Source organism: Dermochelys coriacea, chromosome 16, assembly GCF_009764565.3.
Source record: "Dermochelys coriacea isolate rDerCor1 chromosome 16, rDerCor1.pri.v4, whole genome shotgun sequence".
Lineage (NCBI taxonomy): Eukaryota > Metazoa > Chordata > Testudines > Dermochelyidae > Dermochelys > Dermochelys coriacea.
In genome coordinates, this window is record NC_050083.1 from 15,123,914 (window position 1) to 15,137,595 (window position 13,682).

The 13,682-nt window shown below is 43.7% G+C and overlaps 1 protein-coding gene across 5 annotated transcripts in view; it reads left to right on the top strand.

Annotated features, from left to right (window-relative positions):
- Positions 1 to 13,682, top strand: part of NUP214 (nucleoporin 214) — an 82,459-nt gene that overhangs the window by 20,187 nt on the left and 48,590 nt on the right. For all 5 annotated transcript variants that reach the window (XM_038374392.2, XM_038374395.2, XM_038374393.2 and 2 more), the window contains exons 16-22: positions 252 to 401; positions 670 to 828; positions 8,418 to 8,521; positions 9,083 to 9,265; positions 9,974 to 10,059; positions 10,172 to 10,255; positions 13,269 to 13,514. In XM_038374392.2, coding sequence (XP_038230320.1) covers positions 252 to 401; positions 670 to 828; positions 8,418 to 8,521; positions 9,083 to 9,265; positions 9,974 to 10,059; positions 10,172 to 10,255; positions 13,269 to 13,514 — 1,012 coding nt within the window. The remainder of the gene's footprint in view (positions 1 to 251; positions 402 to 669; positions 829 to 8,417; positions 8,522 to 9,082; positions 9,266 to 9,973; positions 10,060 to 10,171; positions 10,256 to 13,268; positions 13,515 to 13,682) is intronic.

Here is a 13,682-nt window from a genome sequence, read left to right on the forward strand (position 1 = left end):
CTCTGAACCACTTCTTTAAACACTGTCACCCCTGTTTGGCTGCTTAAACTGCTAGCATTAAATTTATGTTGGGAATATAGGGCTCTCTTCCTTGGGTTGAAAGGGAATGCAAGGGATTTGCCTTTATTGTCTGTAAATTATCATGTATTCATGGCTGTATAAATGTATTAGCCAGCCCCAGAGCAGTAACAGTTGTTCCAGAAGCAGTCATGTCACAATGGTTGAACTTTCTTTACCCTCTGGCTCTGTAGATTGCCCATTTCCAAAAGGAGATGGAAGAGCTGAAGGCCCGAACTTCTAATGCCTGTTTCCAAGTCGGCACTGCCGAGGAGATGAAGAAGCTGCGGACAGAGTCTCATGACCTTCACACCTTTCTCTTGGAGATTAAAGAGACAACAGAGGTAAGTAGCACACCAGAACTTCTCCCAAATGTTTTATGCATTGGTTGAGACCTTCAAGGCTAACATTTGGGGATAGACATCTTTGCTTAACCTGTTAAGTGTTGAACTATATATCTGAGATGTCTGGATGTGCTGCTTCAGTGTGCGTGGGCATACCCAGTTGTTCCTGAAAGTAAATACTTTTGCTGAAACCCACAAGGGTACTGATGCGAACAGCACCATTAAGGTCTTTCGTTGAAATCTGGCTCATCTCTTCATCTGTTCACAGTCTCTACATGGAGATATCAGCATTCTGAAGACGACCCTGCTGGAGGGCTTTGCTGGGGTGGAAGATGCTAGAGAACAGAACGAGAGAAATCATAACTTGGGGTATTTACATCTGCTGTATAAGAAACCATTGGACCCCAAAAGTGAAGCACAACTTCAGGTATAAAGCCTGCTCACTAATTTTAAACTGGAGTTTTAAAATAAAATGTGACTATTGAGGCTTGACTGTAAGTTGCCCAGAAGCTTTGCCCTGCCACGCTCACATTTCTTCAGCACAGTGTAACAACTGTATGATTTAATAGTGACTCAAAGTACTCAATGGTCTCAAAGTACTTTGCAGACATTTCACCCCTAACACTGCTATGTATTGTCCCCATTTTAGGTGGGGGGGAACCAAAAACCTGCAGAAGTGAAGTGACCTGCCCAAGATCAGAGTCAATGGCAGAGCTGAAAATAGAGCTTCTGACTCCCAGTACCCTAGTCTAACCAATAATGGTTACTTAAGTGAATTATTTTTTTAGCACTTCATAAAATGATCTTTTCAGAACAATTTTTATCTTTAGCAAATGCTTTGCAGAGTAATTTGATGATTTATAATGGATTACAATATTGTGGTTAATTTCATGGATGGCAGAGCATAAAACTAAATGGTGTTCTAAATGCCTGATTGCAATGGAAAATTTCCCAAAATACTCAAAAGGCTTTGAAAGAGATGAAAGAAACTAGGATAAAGTACATTCCCCCCCCCCCCCCCCCCGGCAATGTTGAAAGGTCCTGTGACAGATATGGCAATTTCCTGAAGTATCTCTGGGAGATTTTACAGTATTAAGTTTATGTATCATTGTGGGCCAGAGATTATATGTTCTACCATGGGGAATGGTGACCACAGCCATCCAGCAACTAAAAACAGTGTGTGTGTGTGTGTGTGTGTGTGTGTGTGTGTGTGTGTGTGTGTGTGTGTGTGTGTGTGTGTGGGGCGGGGGGAGTGATTAGGTAAATTCATTTCAATTGTAGCACCTCTAGAGAGATACTGCCACCTAGAGAGGCTGGCATATACTGGTTTAAACTGGATTATCCAGAGGTTAACAGACAAAGAAAGGACTTTTGCATAAATAGCCTGAGGTTTAAATTGACTTAGGGCCAGCTTTCTGATTCAGCAAATGGATAGAACCTACTTTCTCAATCCTTCCTGGGAAGGGCTGCAAGGATTTCTGCCTATGAAGGTACTGTAAGATGATAGGTAACCTCTGATAAGCTTTCTAGCATGCATATAGGAACTTCTGTAGTTTTCAGTAATGCTTTCTCTGTAATGCTTTCATTGTAAGAATAATTATGCTCGCTTTGAAAGAGTGTTGTGGTAACTTATAGCTGGGGGGCAGTTAACCTGTTCATAGCCTTTGGAGAGAAAGCAAAGTGCAGATGCAGGCCTCTCTGGGCAGTCTGGCTTGCTGGGGAACTCGGTGATCAGGGAACTGCTCAGCTTGAAAAAACCCCAGTTGGGAGGGGGAGCGAAGCATGTCTCCATGCAAGAGATGTGATGGCTTATAGCCGGAAACCTAAGAGTGGTGCCTTTACTGGGCCATGGAGGTACAGTTGCCCTGAACTATGACAAGTACATCAGGGAAAGTAAAATAAGTATGTGCTATAATTGTGATACTTATCTAGTTCTTGGTTCCCTATAGACAAAGCATGCTCATCTCAGGGAGTCTGACTAGGCAGTTGAGGGTACCTTTTTGTGTTATAGTAATTTTAAAATGGTTTTGTGCTACTAAAAATTAATGAAAAGGAACACTTGTGGCACCTTAGAGATGAACAAATTTATTTGAGCATAAGCTTTCGTGAGCTACAGCTCACTTCAATGGTATGGCAGTTAATGTCACATCAGAGTGCACCACTTTGCATGCAGTTTCAAATTTCTATTAACGGGAAAATATCTATCTTCCTAATTCACAGTATTGCATATTTGTATGTAGTCCTTGTATAGAGAGACATATTTTGTTTTTGGTATAATGTTCATTGCTGACATGGGGCCTGTTGGAATCCCATCCAGGACCAGGAAAAGAAAATGTTGTATACATACATTTATTCATATATTGCTGTAGTAAAAAGAATAGCCACTTTCTCCTTCAGATTTTACTAAAATTTCCCTGGGTGCTATAGGTTTTATCATGGTCCAACTTGCTTCGTTTCTCCATTTTGCAAAGTAGCATGTGTGACTTTAAAGGTATGACAACCTGGTTTTAAGAACTGACTGCACAGACCTTGAAAAAAGAACATGGGGAAGGATGGCAGAAGGGGAGAGAAGCGAGAAAATTGAGACAGGAGTAAGGACAGAGGATTTTCAGCTAAACTTTCTGAAAGACTCTGCCTCCTATCTTCTTGATACTTTTTGTCTTGAAACTTTGCTTAGTCAGTGCCATTCTCACATCTCCTGGGTGCGGAATGTTAGCATAAGAATATCCACTTGACCAACTTCTTATACGAGCTTTTAGCAGAGTTTTAAAGATCATGGGGTTTATTTGATGTTTGAACACATCAACTCGCTCACCTGAGAGCTGTTGCTTCATTAGTGCTCATAGTTAGAAGACGGAGGAGTTGTGCTTTTCAGGATATGTCTACACTACGAAATTAGGTCGATTTTATAGAAGTCTATCTTTAAAAAGCGATTTTATTCAGTCGATTGTGTATGTCCCCACTAAGCGCGATAGGTCGGCGGAGTGCGTCCTCAATACAGTGGCTAGCATCAACTCACAGAGTGGTGCACTGTGGGTAGCTATCACACAGTTCCTACTGCCCATTGGAATTCTGGGTTAAGCTCCCAATGCCTGATGGGGCAAAAACATTGTTGTAAGTGGTTTGGGTACATGTCGTCAGTCTCCCCTCTCACTCCTTGAAAGCAATGGCAAACAATCATTTTGCGTATTTTTTTCCTGGGTTACCCGTGCAGACGCCATAGCACGGCAGGCATGGAGCCCCCTCATCTCAGCGCTGCTGTTGTGAACATTGTAAACACCTCGCACATTATCCTGCAATATTTTCAGTACCTGGCTAGGAGGACATGGACACAGATGTTCCTGAAAGCATGGGCTGTGGCAATTTGGGACATCATGGTGGCAGTGGGGCTGCTTGATACAGTGGAACGCCGATTCTGGGCCCGGCAAACAAGCACAGAATGGTGGGACCGCATACAGTTGCAGGTCTGGGATGATTCCCAGTGGCTGCGAAACTTTCGCATGCGTAAAGCCACTTTCATGGAACTTCTTGAGTTGCTTTCCTCCGCCCTGAAGTGCAGGAATACCAGGATGAGACCTGCCCTGACAGCAGAGAAGCAAGTGGCAATAGCCCTGTGGAAGCTTGCAACACCTGACTGTTACCGGTCAGTCAGGAATCGGTTTGAAGTGAGCAAATCTACTGTGGGGGCTGCTGTGATCCAAGTAGCCAAGGCAATCAGTGACCTTCTGCTAGCAAGGGTATTGACTCTGGGAAATGTGCAGGTCATAGTGGATGGCTTTGCTGCAATGGGGTTCCCTAGCTGTGGTGGGGCGATAGATGGAACGCATATCCCTATCTTGGCACTGGATCACCTTGCCAACCAGTACTTAAACTGCAAGGGGTACTTCTCAATGGTGCTGCAAGCACTGGTGGATCACAAGGGACGTTTCACTGACATCAACGTGGGGTGGCCGGGAAAGGTGCATGATGCTCTCATCTTTAGGAACTCCGGATTGTTCGAACTGCAAGAAGGGACTTACTTCCCAGACCAGAAAATTACCACTGAGGATGTTGAAATGCCTATAGTTATCCTTGGGGACCCAGCTTACGCCTTGCTCCCAGGGCTCATGAAGCCATACACGATAGTAAGGAACAGTTCAACTATATGCCGAGCAAGTGCAGAATGGTGGTAAAATGTGCCTTTGGATGTTTAAAAGCTCGCTGGTGCTGTTTGCTGACTAGGTTAGACCTCAGCGCAACCAATATTCCCATTGTTATTGCTCCTTGCTGTGTGCTCCATAATATCTGTGAGAATAATGGGGACACGTTTATGGCGAGGTTGAGGCAAATCGCCTGGCGGCCAATTTTGAACAGCCAGACACTAGGGCAATTAGAAGAGCACAGCTAGGTGCGCTGTGCATCAGAGAGGCTTTGAAAAACAGTTTCATGACTGGCCAGGCTACAGTGTGACAGTTGTGTGTGTTTCTCCTCAATGCAAAACTGCCCCCTTTGTTGAATTTACTTCCCTGTAAGCCAGTCCCCCTTCCACCACAGCTGGCAAAGGAAATAAAGTCCCTATTGTTTTGAATCCATGCAGTCTTTCGGGAGATCACTGACAAGGTAGCCTGGGTGGGGTGAGGGAGGAGGGAAGGACAAGGCCACATTGCTTATTGTAGCCACACTACAAATCAAAGCTGTTTGAATGACAGCCTTTTGTTGCTTGGGCCATCCTCTGGAGTGGAGTGGCTGGGTGCCCAGAGCCTTCCCTCATTTCCCCCCGGCATTCTTGGGCGTCTGGGTGAGGAGGATATGGAACTTGGCGAGGAGAGCAGGCAGTTATACAATGGATGCAGTGGCGGACTGTGCTCTTGTATGCTCACTGTATGCTTTCTTGACCTCTGCCACTGAATGCCTCCATGCATTCAGCTGTGCCCTATCGGTGCGGGAGGACTGCATGAGCTTGGAAAACGTCATGGCGAGTTTTGGTTTTTTTTTTCACCTTCTGATCTGCGATAACCTCAGGGACAGAGTTGATATGGGGAGAATAGAAACATTTGCACCTGCCGGGGGGATAAAAAGGGAGAGTAAAATTTAAGAAAATACATTTCTGAGAACAAAAGGGAGACTTTCACAGTGAATCAAGCAATTCACAGCAGACAGCACATGTGTTTTAGGTACAAGGTCGCCTTTTGCCTTTTATATTGAGTGCCTGCCAGTATGGTGACACATCACACACGGCTGGGCAACAGAATTTGGTTTCCAGGCTGCCATGGTAAGCCAAAGGGTACACGGGGTTGGCTTCTTCTGCCTTCATAACATGTGGGAATGGTTTCAAATTGCAGCACCCTCCTTTCCCATAGGAAGCAATGCCAGTTGGGTTTGCTGTTTAAAAGGAGGGGCTGTGGTTTTGGGTTGGATGTGCAGCACACCCTTCCCCCCCTCTGTGTGGCTATTCTCCAGGATGATCCCTTTTAGCCAAGTGCAAACAGCCCAACATGAACAGGGTCCTTTTACTGTTCCCTTACAAAAATTCCCTTATTTCAACCAGGTGACCATGAATGATATCACTCTCCTGAGGCTGACACAGAAAGATAAAGACCGAATGTTGCTTGAATGCGACCAAAACCCAGGACCATTCGCTGCCATGCTTTGTGCTGCAATGATTCCAGACTACTTGCTACTGGCTTGGCGTGGTAAAGTGTCCTACCATGGAGGACGAAATAAGGCAGCCCTCCCCAGAAACCTTCTGCAAAGGCTTTCAGAGTACCTCCAGGAGAGCTTCATGGAGATGTCCCTGGAGGATTCCCGCTCCATTCCCAGACACGTTAATAGACTTTTCCAGTAGCTGTACTGGCCACGAATGCATCCCAATTCTTCAGGGCAAATCAAACATTAAACACAATTGCTTTTAACCCCTGTAGTGTAGTTACAAATGTGCACTCACCAGAGGTGCCTTCTGCGCCGTCAGGGTCCAGGAACCCGCCTTGGGAGGGTATTGGCTCCAGGGTGATGAAAAGGTCCTGGCTGCCGGGGAGAACAGATTCTCCTCTTGCCTGCTGCGCATTTTCATTCTCCTCCTCTTCCTCATCCACAAAATCCTCCTCCGTGTTGTGTGAGACTCCTGCCCCCCCTTGTAGGTGTCCATGGACAGTGGTGGGGTACTAGTAGGGTGTGTCCTTCCCCCCCCCCCCACCAAGAATGGCATGCAGCTGATCATAGAAGCAGCATCTATTGGGCTCTGACCCGGAGCGACTGTTTGCCTCCGTTGTCTTTTAGTAGGCTTGCCTGAGCTCCTTAACTTTCACGCGGCACTGGTGTGTCCCTGGTGTAGCCCCTCTCCACCATGCCCTGTGCGATTTTGGCATGAATTAGCATTTCTTCTTTTTGATCGGAATTCTGCCTGCACAAATTCTTCTCCCCATACAGCAATTGGATCCAGTGTCTCCCGTTCGCTCCATGCTGGAGCTCGTTTGCGATTCTGGGACTGCATGGTCACCTGTGCTGCTGACTGCACAGGAAATGAAATTCAGAAGTTCCCGGGGCTTTTTCTGTGTACCTGGCTAGTGCATCAGAGTTGAAAGTGTTGTCCAGAGCGGTCACATTGGAGACTCTGGGATAGCTCCCGGAAGCCAATACTGCACAAGGCTGCATTTGCATACCCCAAATTCAACCCAAGAAGGTCAATTTTTAGCACTACTCCCCTCGTCAGGGAGGAGTACAGCAGTCGATTTTAAGAGCCCTTTAAGTCGACGGAACAGAGTTGGTTGTGTAGCCACATTGCTTATAAAATTGACCTAACACAGCTAAATTCGACCTATCCTTGTAGTGTAGACCAGGGCTCAATGTATAACCCTGGGTCAGCAGCAGAGCTGGACTCAGTTTCATGTTGGCCTGGTCTGTCTTACTAGAGCCTTGCGTTAATTTTAAAACCAGTTATAATGGAATCCTGTCACAGGCATAGATTTTGGCATCCCACCTCATTTTGATATTTATATTTAAATGGGTACTCTTGAAATCAGTAAAACTAAACTTCCCATTGCATGCACCTCCACTGCCCAAAGGCAGAGTTCTACTAGGCATTTTCATGTTGTGGCATGTGAGAAGAATGAAGGCAGAGCAGAAGGATAGTTTTACATTGGGTGCACTGGACTGGGACTAGAAATGTCTGGGTTCTGTTGTCAGAACTCTGTGGCCTTGGGCAAGTCACTTTAATATCCCTGTGCCTTGGTGTTGGGAGGAGAGGTTCTTAAGTGCTTGGGAAGAGCTCAGATCCTTCAGTGGTTGGGGCGGGGCCACATGAGTACCTAGATAACAGAACTTGAAGTTTTTGGTCACTTTTTACCTTTAGAAACCAGCAATGTAAACTAGGAACAAGCACATCATCAGTAGGAAATGGCTCTAAAAAAGTGAGGTTTGATCTGTGTAATGCTTGTCATTTATAACACACTTCATCTTGAACACTTTGCACTGGTAGAGAGCAGGAAGCTGAGGTACAGAAGTTGGCTTGCTCAGGGGCAGACAGTAAGCTAGTGACAGAGTTCCACTGTATAGGGTTCTGCCATTCTGATTTAGATTTGCTAGATGTGAATATGTAAGTGTGTCCCATATGACTTTTATTTTGGTTCTTTTACAAGGTCTTTAATTTACTTCATTGGATTTGAGATTCCCATAGAGCAGTGGTTCCCAAACTTGTTCCGGCGCTCGTACAGGGAAAGCCCGGGACGGGACGGTTTGTTTACCTGCCGCATCCGCAGGTTTGGCCGATCGCAGCTCCCAGTGGCCGCAGTTCGCTGCTCCAGGCCAATGGGAGCTGCTAGAAGCGGCGCGGGCCCAGGGACTTACCGGCTGCCACTTCCAGAAGCTCTCATTGGCCTGGAGCAATGAACCGCGGCCACTGGGAGCCGCGATCGGCCGAACCTGCGGACACAGCAGGTAAACAAACCGCCAGGGGCTTTCCCTGCACAAGTGGCAGAACAAGTTTGGGAACCACTGCCGTAGAGAATTGAAAGGTGACATTTTATTTTTTCTCTTTGGTAGGAAATTAGACGCTTACACCAGTATGTGAAGTTTGCTGTTCAGGATGTGAATGATGTTCTGGATTTGGAGTGGGACCGTCATCTGGAACAGAAAAAAACCCAAAAGTGAGTGAGTGAAATTGGAATAGAAAATTAGTCGGTGTCTAAGGAGCATACTAATGAATTAGGAATAGGACATTAATAAATAGATAAAAGGCATTTTATGCTTACCACTCCAAAACTTTTTCAAAGAGTTTGTGAACAACATTTGACTGAGCAATTTTTGCCTGTATTTAAAAGTTCAGACTGCAGACTATTTAACTGTGACTGACTTTGCTAGATGCTTTCCAGCAAATTCTCTACATGCTGTAAATTCCACTTTCTGAAATGCCTGTAAAATAGGCTTTGTATGCACCAAACATATCCAGGGGAGACTAGTAATGAAGCCCTTTTGTTGAACAAGTACCTACATGTTAAATTAATAAACTTGCAGTGTACTACACAGAGAAATAAACAACTGACCTGTGCTGCCTTGATATTTAAACCAAAATGTGGTTTGGGGGCTGAAGTTAGCTGAAGTCAGTAGATGACATAAACCAATTTTCAGTGTATGTATGCACATGCACTTGCAGCTGGGTGTCTAATGGTCTTCTCATCTTTTCCTGTTTTGTTTCTTCTTCTTTCCAGGCGCCTGATTGTTCCTGAGCGAGAGACTTTGTTTAACACACTTGCTAATAATCGTGAAATAATTAATCAGCAGAGGAAGAGGCTGAATCACCTGGTGGACAGCCTGCAGCAGCTCCGCTTATATAATCAGACTTCTCAGTGGAGTATGCCCAGTGACACATCTTCTTTTAGCAGTTCTCAAAGGTATGTGTAATAATTGGAAGTTGTAGCGAAAAGTGTATTAAGTTAAGTCTCTTCCCAATAGTAATGTATGAAAGTGCATGTCCAAACTTAATAATCATGCTTTGTAGATATAATAACTGAGTGTAGAGATGTTGGGGAGATGGGGGAATCCTCAAAAATGAGCACTGGTTTTAAATGTGCAAATTCTGTTCACCAGTAACACAAGTGCTCCTCAAATAGGCATGAAAATTAATTCTGCTGTATTTTGTGATAGCTTGTTTTAATATATCAGTGTGTCTCTATGAAAGATGGGCTCTCACAGAAATGAAAACACTGTGAAAATGTAGCCTCGAAAATTATCTACCATTGTCACGTCTCATGAAGACTACAATAGAATTTTAATTTAGGACAAGAGGGAATTTATTAGCCATTTGATTTTTTTCCGTAAGTAACTTAAGATCTTGGTGCATGCATTTAAATATTGCAACATCTAAAGAGGTTCTGGTGGCATTCAACAATGGCTGTTGTAAAGCAGTGTCATTGAGGCATATGCAGATAGACAATCCTGTGTCCTTTAGCCTTTCCAGGTGAGTTGGGCAGCAAATTATGGTGTTTCCACATGAGCCTATGATTCCTTTTCATTCCCATACAGCTGCTTATGTAGGGCAGTGATATGGCTATTCCTCTTGCAGGACCTGTTTTTTGTTTCACCGCTCTGTCTTGTTTCAGCTTTGACAGTGACCTTGAGAGCCTGCGCAGTGCCTTGGTGAAAACTACCTTGGAATCATATGCCAAGCCTCTGCCAAAAGCACCTGGTAACTCATTGTTCTGTTTTTTTTTTTTCCCCACCTGCACATTCTAAAAATGACTTGTAACTGAATCTCCATGGTTTCTATAGATTAGTGATTTTTTTCCTCCATTTTGCAGCTAAATTGTCCCCAGTTAAACAGGCACAGCTGAGGAATTTCCTAGCCAAGAGGAAGACTCCACCTGTGAGATCCACTGCTCCAGGTAAACCCTTGATACATTAGGAATCTGAAACATGCAAGTCTTCCCACAGAACTTGTTAATATCCTGCCTTATCTGTAGAAGGAAACATTCCTACCGTAGCCCCTTGTATTCCTCACTTCCCCAAATAATGTGCTTCTGTGGAACTAGTTCTAGCTAGAAGTTTCCTTTTCCCACTCAGACTAGACTAATGAACATCCCTTTTATTGGCCTGTCCTCAAAGTTGGCCGCCTTATTTTCAGTAACAATAGTGCCATTTGCTAAACGGTTAAGAAAAGGAACCTAAATAGCAAATGGAGGCAAAGTTAAAGAGAATCCCTAATTCTTAACTGTTTTCTTCATAGTAGTGTTTGGTTATTTCTGTATAATGCATCTACAATGCGAAAATAGAAAGAAGGCTTTTATAAGCCCTTTCACAAAAATGCAGAGTAAAACTAGTTGTGAACCATGATCATTCAAAATACTAAATATTTAAAAGGTATTTAAGCTTGATTAAATTCTAAATATCTCTTTATGGCTGAGTGAGTGAGTTATTTCTAGTACCTGGGAGCTCCAATCATGGACCAGGACCCCTTTGTGCTAGGTGTTGTACAAATACAAACCAAAAAGATGATCCTTGCTCCAAAGAGCTTACAATCTAAGGCAGTGGTTCTCAAACTTTTGTGCTGGTGACCCCTTTCACATAGCAAGCCTCTGAGTGTGACTCCCCTCAAATAAATTAAAACACTTTTTTTTATATATATATATTTAACACCATTATAAATGCTGGAGGCAAAGCGGCGTTTGGGGTGGAAGCTGACAGCTCACGACCCCCCCAGGTAATAACCTTGCGACCCTCTGAGGGGTCCCGATCCCCAGTTTGAGAACCCCTGATCTAAGGCATGGGAAGAGCATCATTAAGCTTTGTACTGTGTGTGTATATATATATATATATATATATATGCAACCCCCCCACACACGCACACAAACACACACTATAGCTTTTGTTCATGAGAGAGATTTAAGATGAGTATCTAGTCTCTTAATCTCGGTGAGCCTTCCAGTCTGAAATCCAGGTTCAGGATTGTTTTAAAATAGGACAGTTTAAAACTAAATGCCTCTTTTCTTGATATTCTCTAGTTTAATCAAAGTATGTGGCACTCATTTCAGAATCAAACACCATTAGCTCTTGTTCTGAAGTAGTTATTCAGTGTAAGTCTTGCATATTCAATCACAAAGAACCATTTCTTTACAATAACAGCAGAGAACAATTTGTCATTAAAATCTTGAGGTGGAGGCAGTCAAAGGGTTGCAGGAAGCAGTGGTCTGATAGCAAGTTCCTGCCTCTTTCCCTTCCCTCACACTAGAACTACAGTACTAAGAACTAGAAGTATTGGACTTCATTGTTAAAGTCTCAGATTTGTCAAGGAGATAACAATGTAGCTTGTGAGACTGATCTAGATGTGACTGATTAACTGTTTTACAATAGTTTCTACATGAGACTGGGAGGAGTGATGTGAGGTTGAAGCTTATAATCATATGATCAACAAGAAACCTGTAAACTAGATTTTATCTTAAGAATGGTTCTCAGTATCTTAAAGTGTGGAGACACTTGCAGACTCCATGTTTTGATAACCTACTGCTCTTTATGCCATTCTTGAAAGTATTGTCTTGGCACCACAGAACTTCCAGAAATAGTGCAGCATTGCAGCTTGTTATCATACACACACACAAACATCACAGTTATTACAGTTGGCGTTCCCAATATTTCAATGTCAGTCTCATTGCTCCTACGACCCTCCCACCGCCATCTCCCTACCTGCATTGCATTTCAGCAGCCGAAACGCTGTCTCGCTGCACACATGGCTGGGGAATTTCAAGCTGCAATTTGGACTGAAACCTGAACCTCTGGATCACAAACAGCTCCTGCACTTTAACCCTTTTGAAACTAGGGTTTTCTCTTGCTTTATCATGAACATTTTGAGAGTTCCAGAGAACTCTTGGGCCACTCATTACCCCACCGGGCGTCACATCACTTGGTGAACGTCAAACGCTGAATGCCACTGTGAAGAAAAGTTGTTTTTTTTTTTTTCACTAAATGTAACAGATATGGAGATTTGAGACGAGTCCTAATTTGCATATTAACAGATCAGTTTCAAGTGTGACCTTCAGATCCCTCAGGGCAATAAGGGCAGCCACTGAAAATAAAGACAGGTTTCAGAGTAGCAGCCGTGTTAGTCTGTATTCGCAAAAAGAAAAGGAGTACTTCTGGCACCTTAGAGACCTTAGAGAAATAAATTTGTTAGTCTCTAAGGTGCCACAAGTACTCCTTTTCTTTTTACTAAAAATAAATGTTTCCATCTGTTATAACCACAGTGGGTGGCTTTTCGGATGGGTGGCTCCTATGACTTGGAACAATGGTTCTTATGGCATTGGGAAGCCTTGGAATGTCACCTACTCCAGTGTAGTTTTTGAATCAGTCTCAATATCCCAATATTTGGGGGTTGTTGGCACCCAGGCTCCTAAGAGAAGAACCGCAATGGCCCTGTGTGCCTTGGAAGTGTATCGGCAGTTCATATTAGACCATGTGAGTTAACAGCATTTATGGAGTCCCTGATGTCATTGTAAGAAGAGTGCCTTCAGAGTCTCTCTTCCTTATTTTAGACACTTTTGACCCCCTTTCATTTTTGTTCCTATGGCCAAAAAATGTCCATTGACAATGTCCGCATTGGTAACTTTCAAACATGTAGTGTTTCTCATTTGTTTCTTCCATAAATAACATCTCTCCCAATTAGTTATAAGAACATAACAAAGCAGCCCTTATTTTTAAATTTGAAAGGATCAGGAGATTTCATGTTACCTTAATGTAATGCCTGGCCACACAGCATGTGGTGCCAGAGTTGAGAAATTAGCTTCTGCACTATGAAGACGATTAAAAAGTTTTACAGACATGGTGTTTCTATCCTAGCCATTGAAATTAAATAGCACCCTCATTGGCTTTGGATGACAAAATAATGTGGCTCTTCTCCCATTGCAGCCAGTCTCTCCCGATCAGCCTTCTTGTCTCTGAGGTATTATGAAGATTTGGATGAAGTCAGCTCAACATCCTCCATTTCCCAGTCACTGGAGAATGATGATTCACAGGTCGTAGAGCAGGAAGAGGAAGCTGCTCCAGTCCAAGTCCCCCGACATGCTCCTGTAGTCCGTACTCCCTCTATTCAGCCTGGTCTAATGGCACAGTCTCCGCCATTTGGTAAACCTCATCTCACAATGGGCACTTTAAGTGAGTAGATTTTGGAACTGCATTCCCCTTCTTGTTTATGACCTTGTTGATGTGTTTAATCTCTACAGCGCTTGTCATAACTTCAGTTCTAGGTGAAATGATTTTGTGGTGTCTGTCTTTATGTTGCCAAACCTCCAAGAGCAATGGACAGTACAGAATTATAGCCCC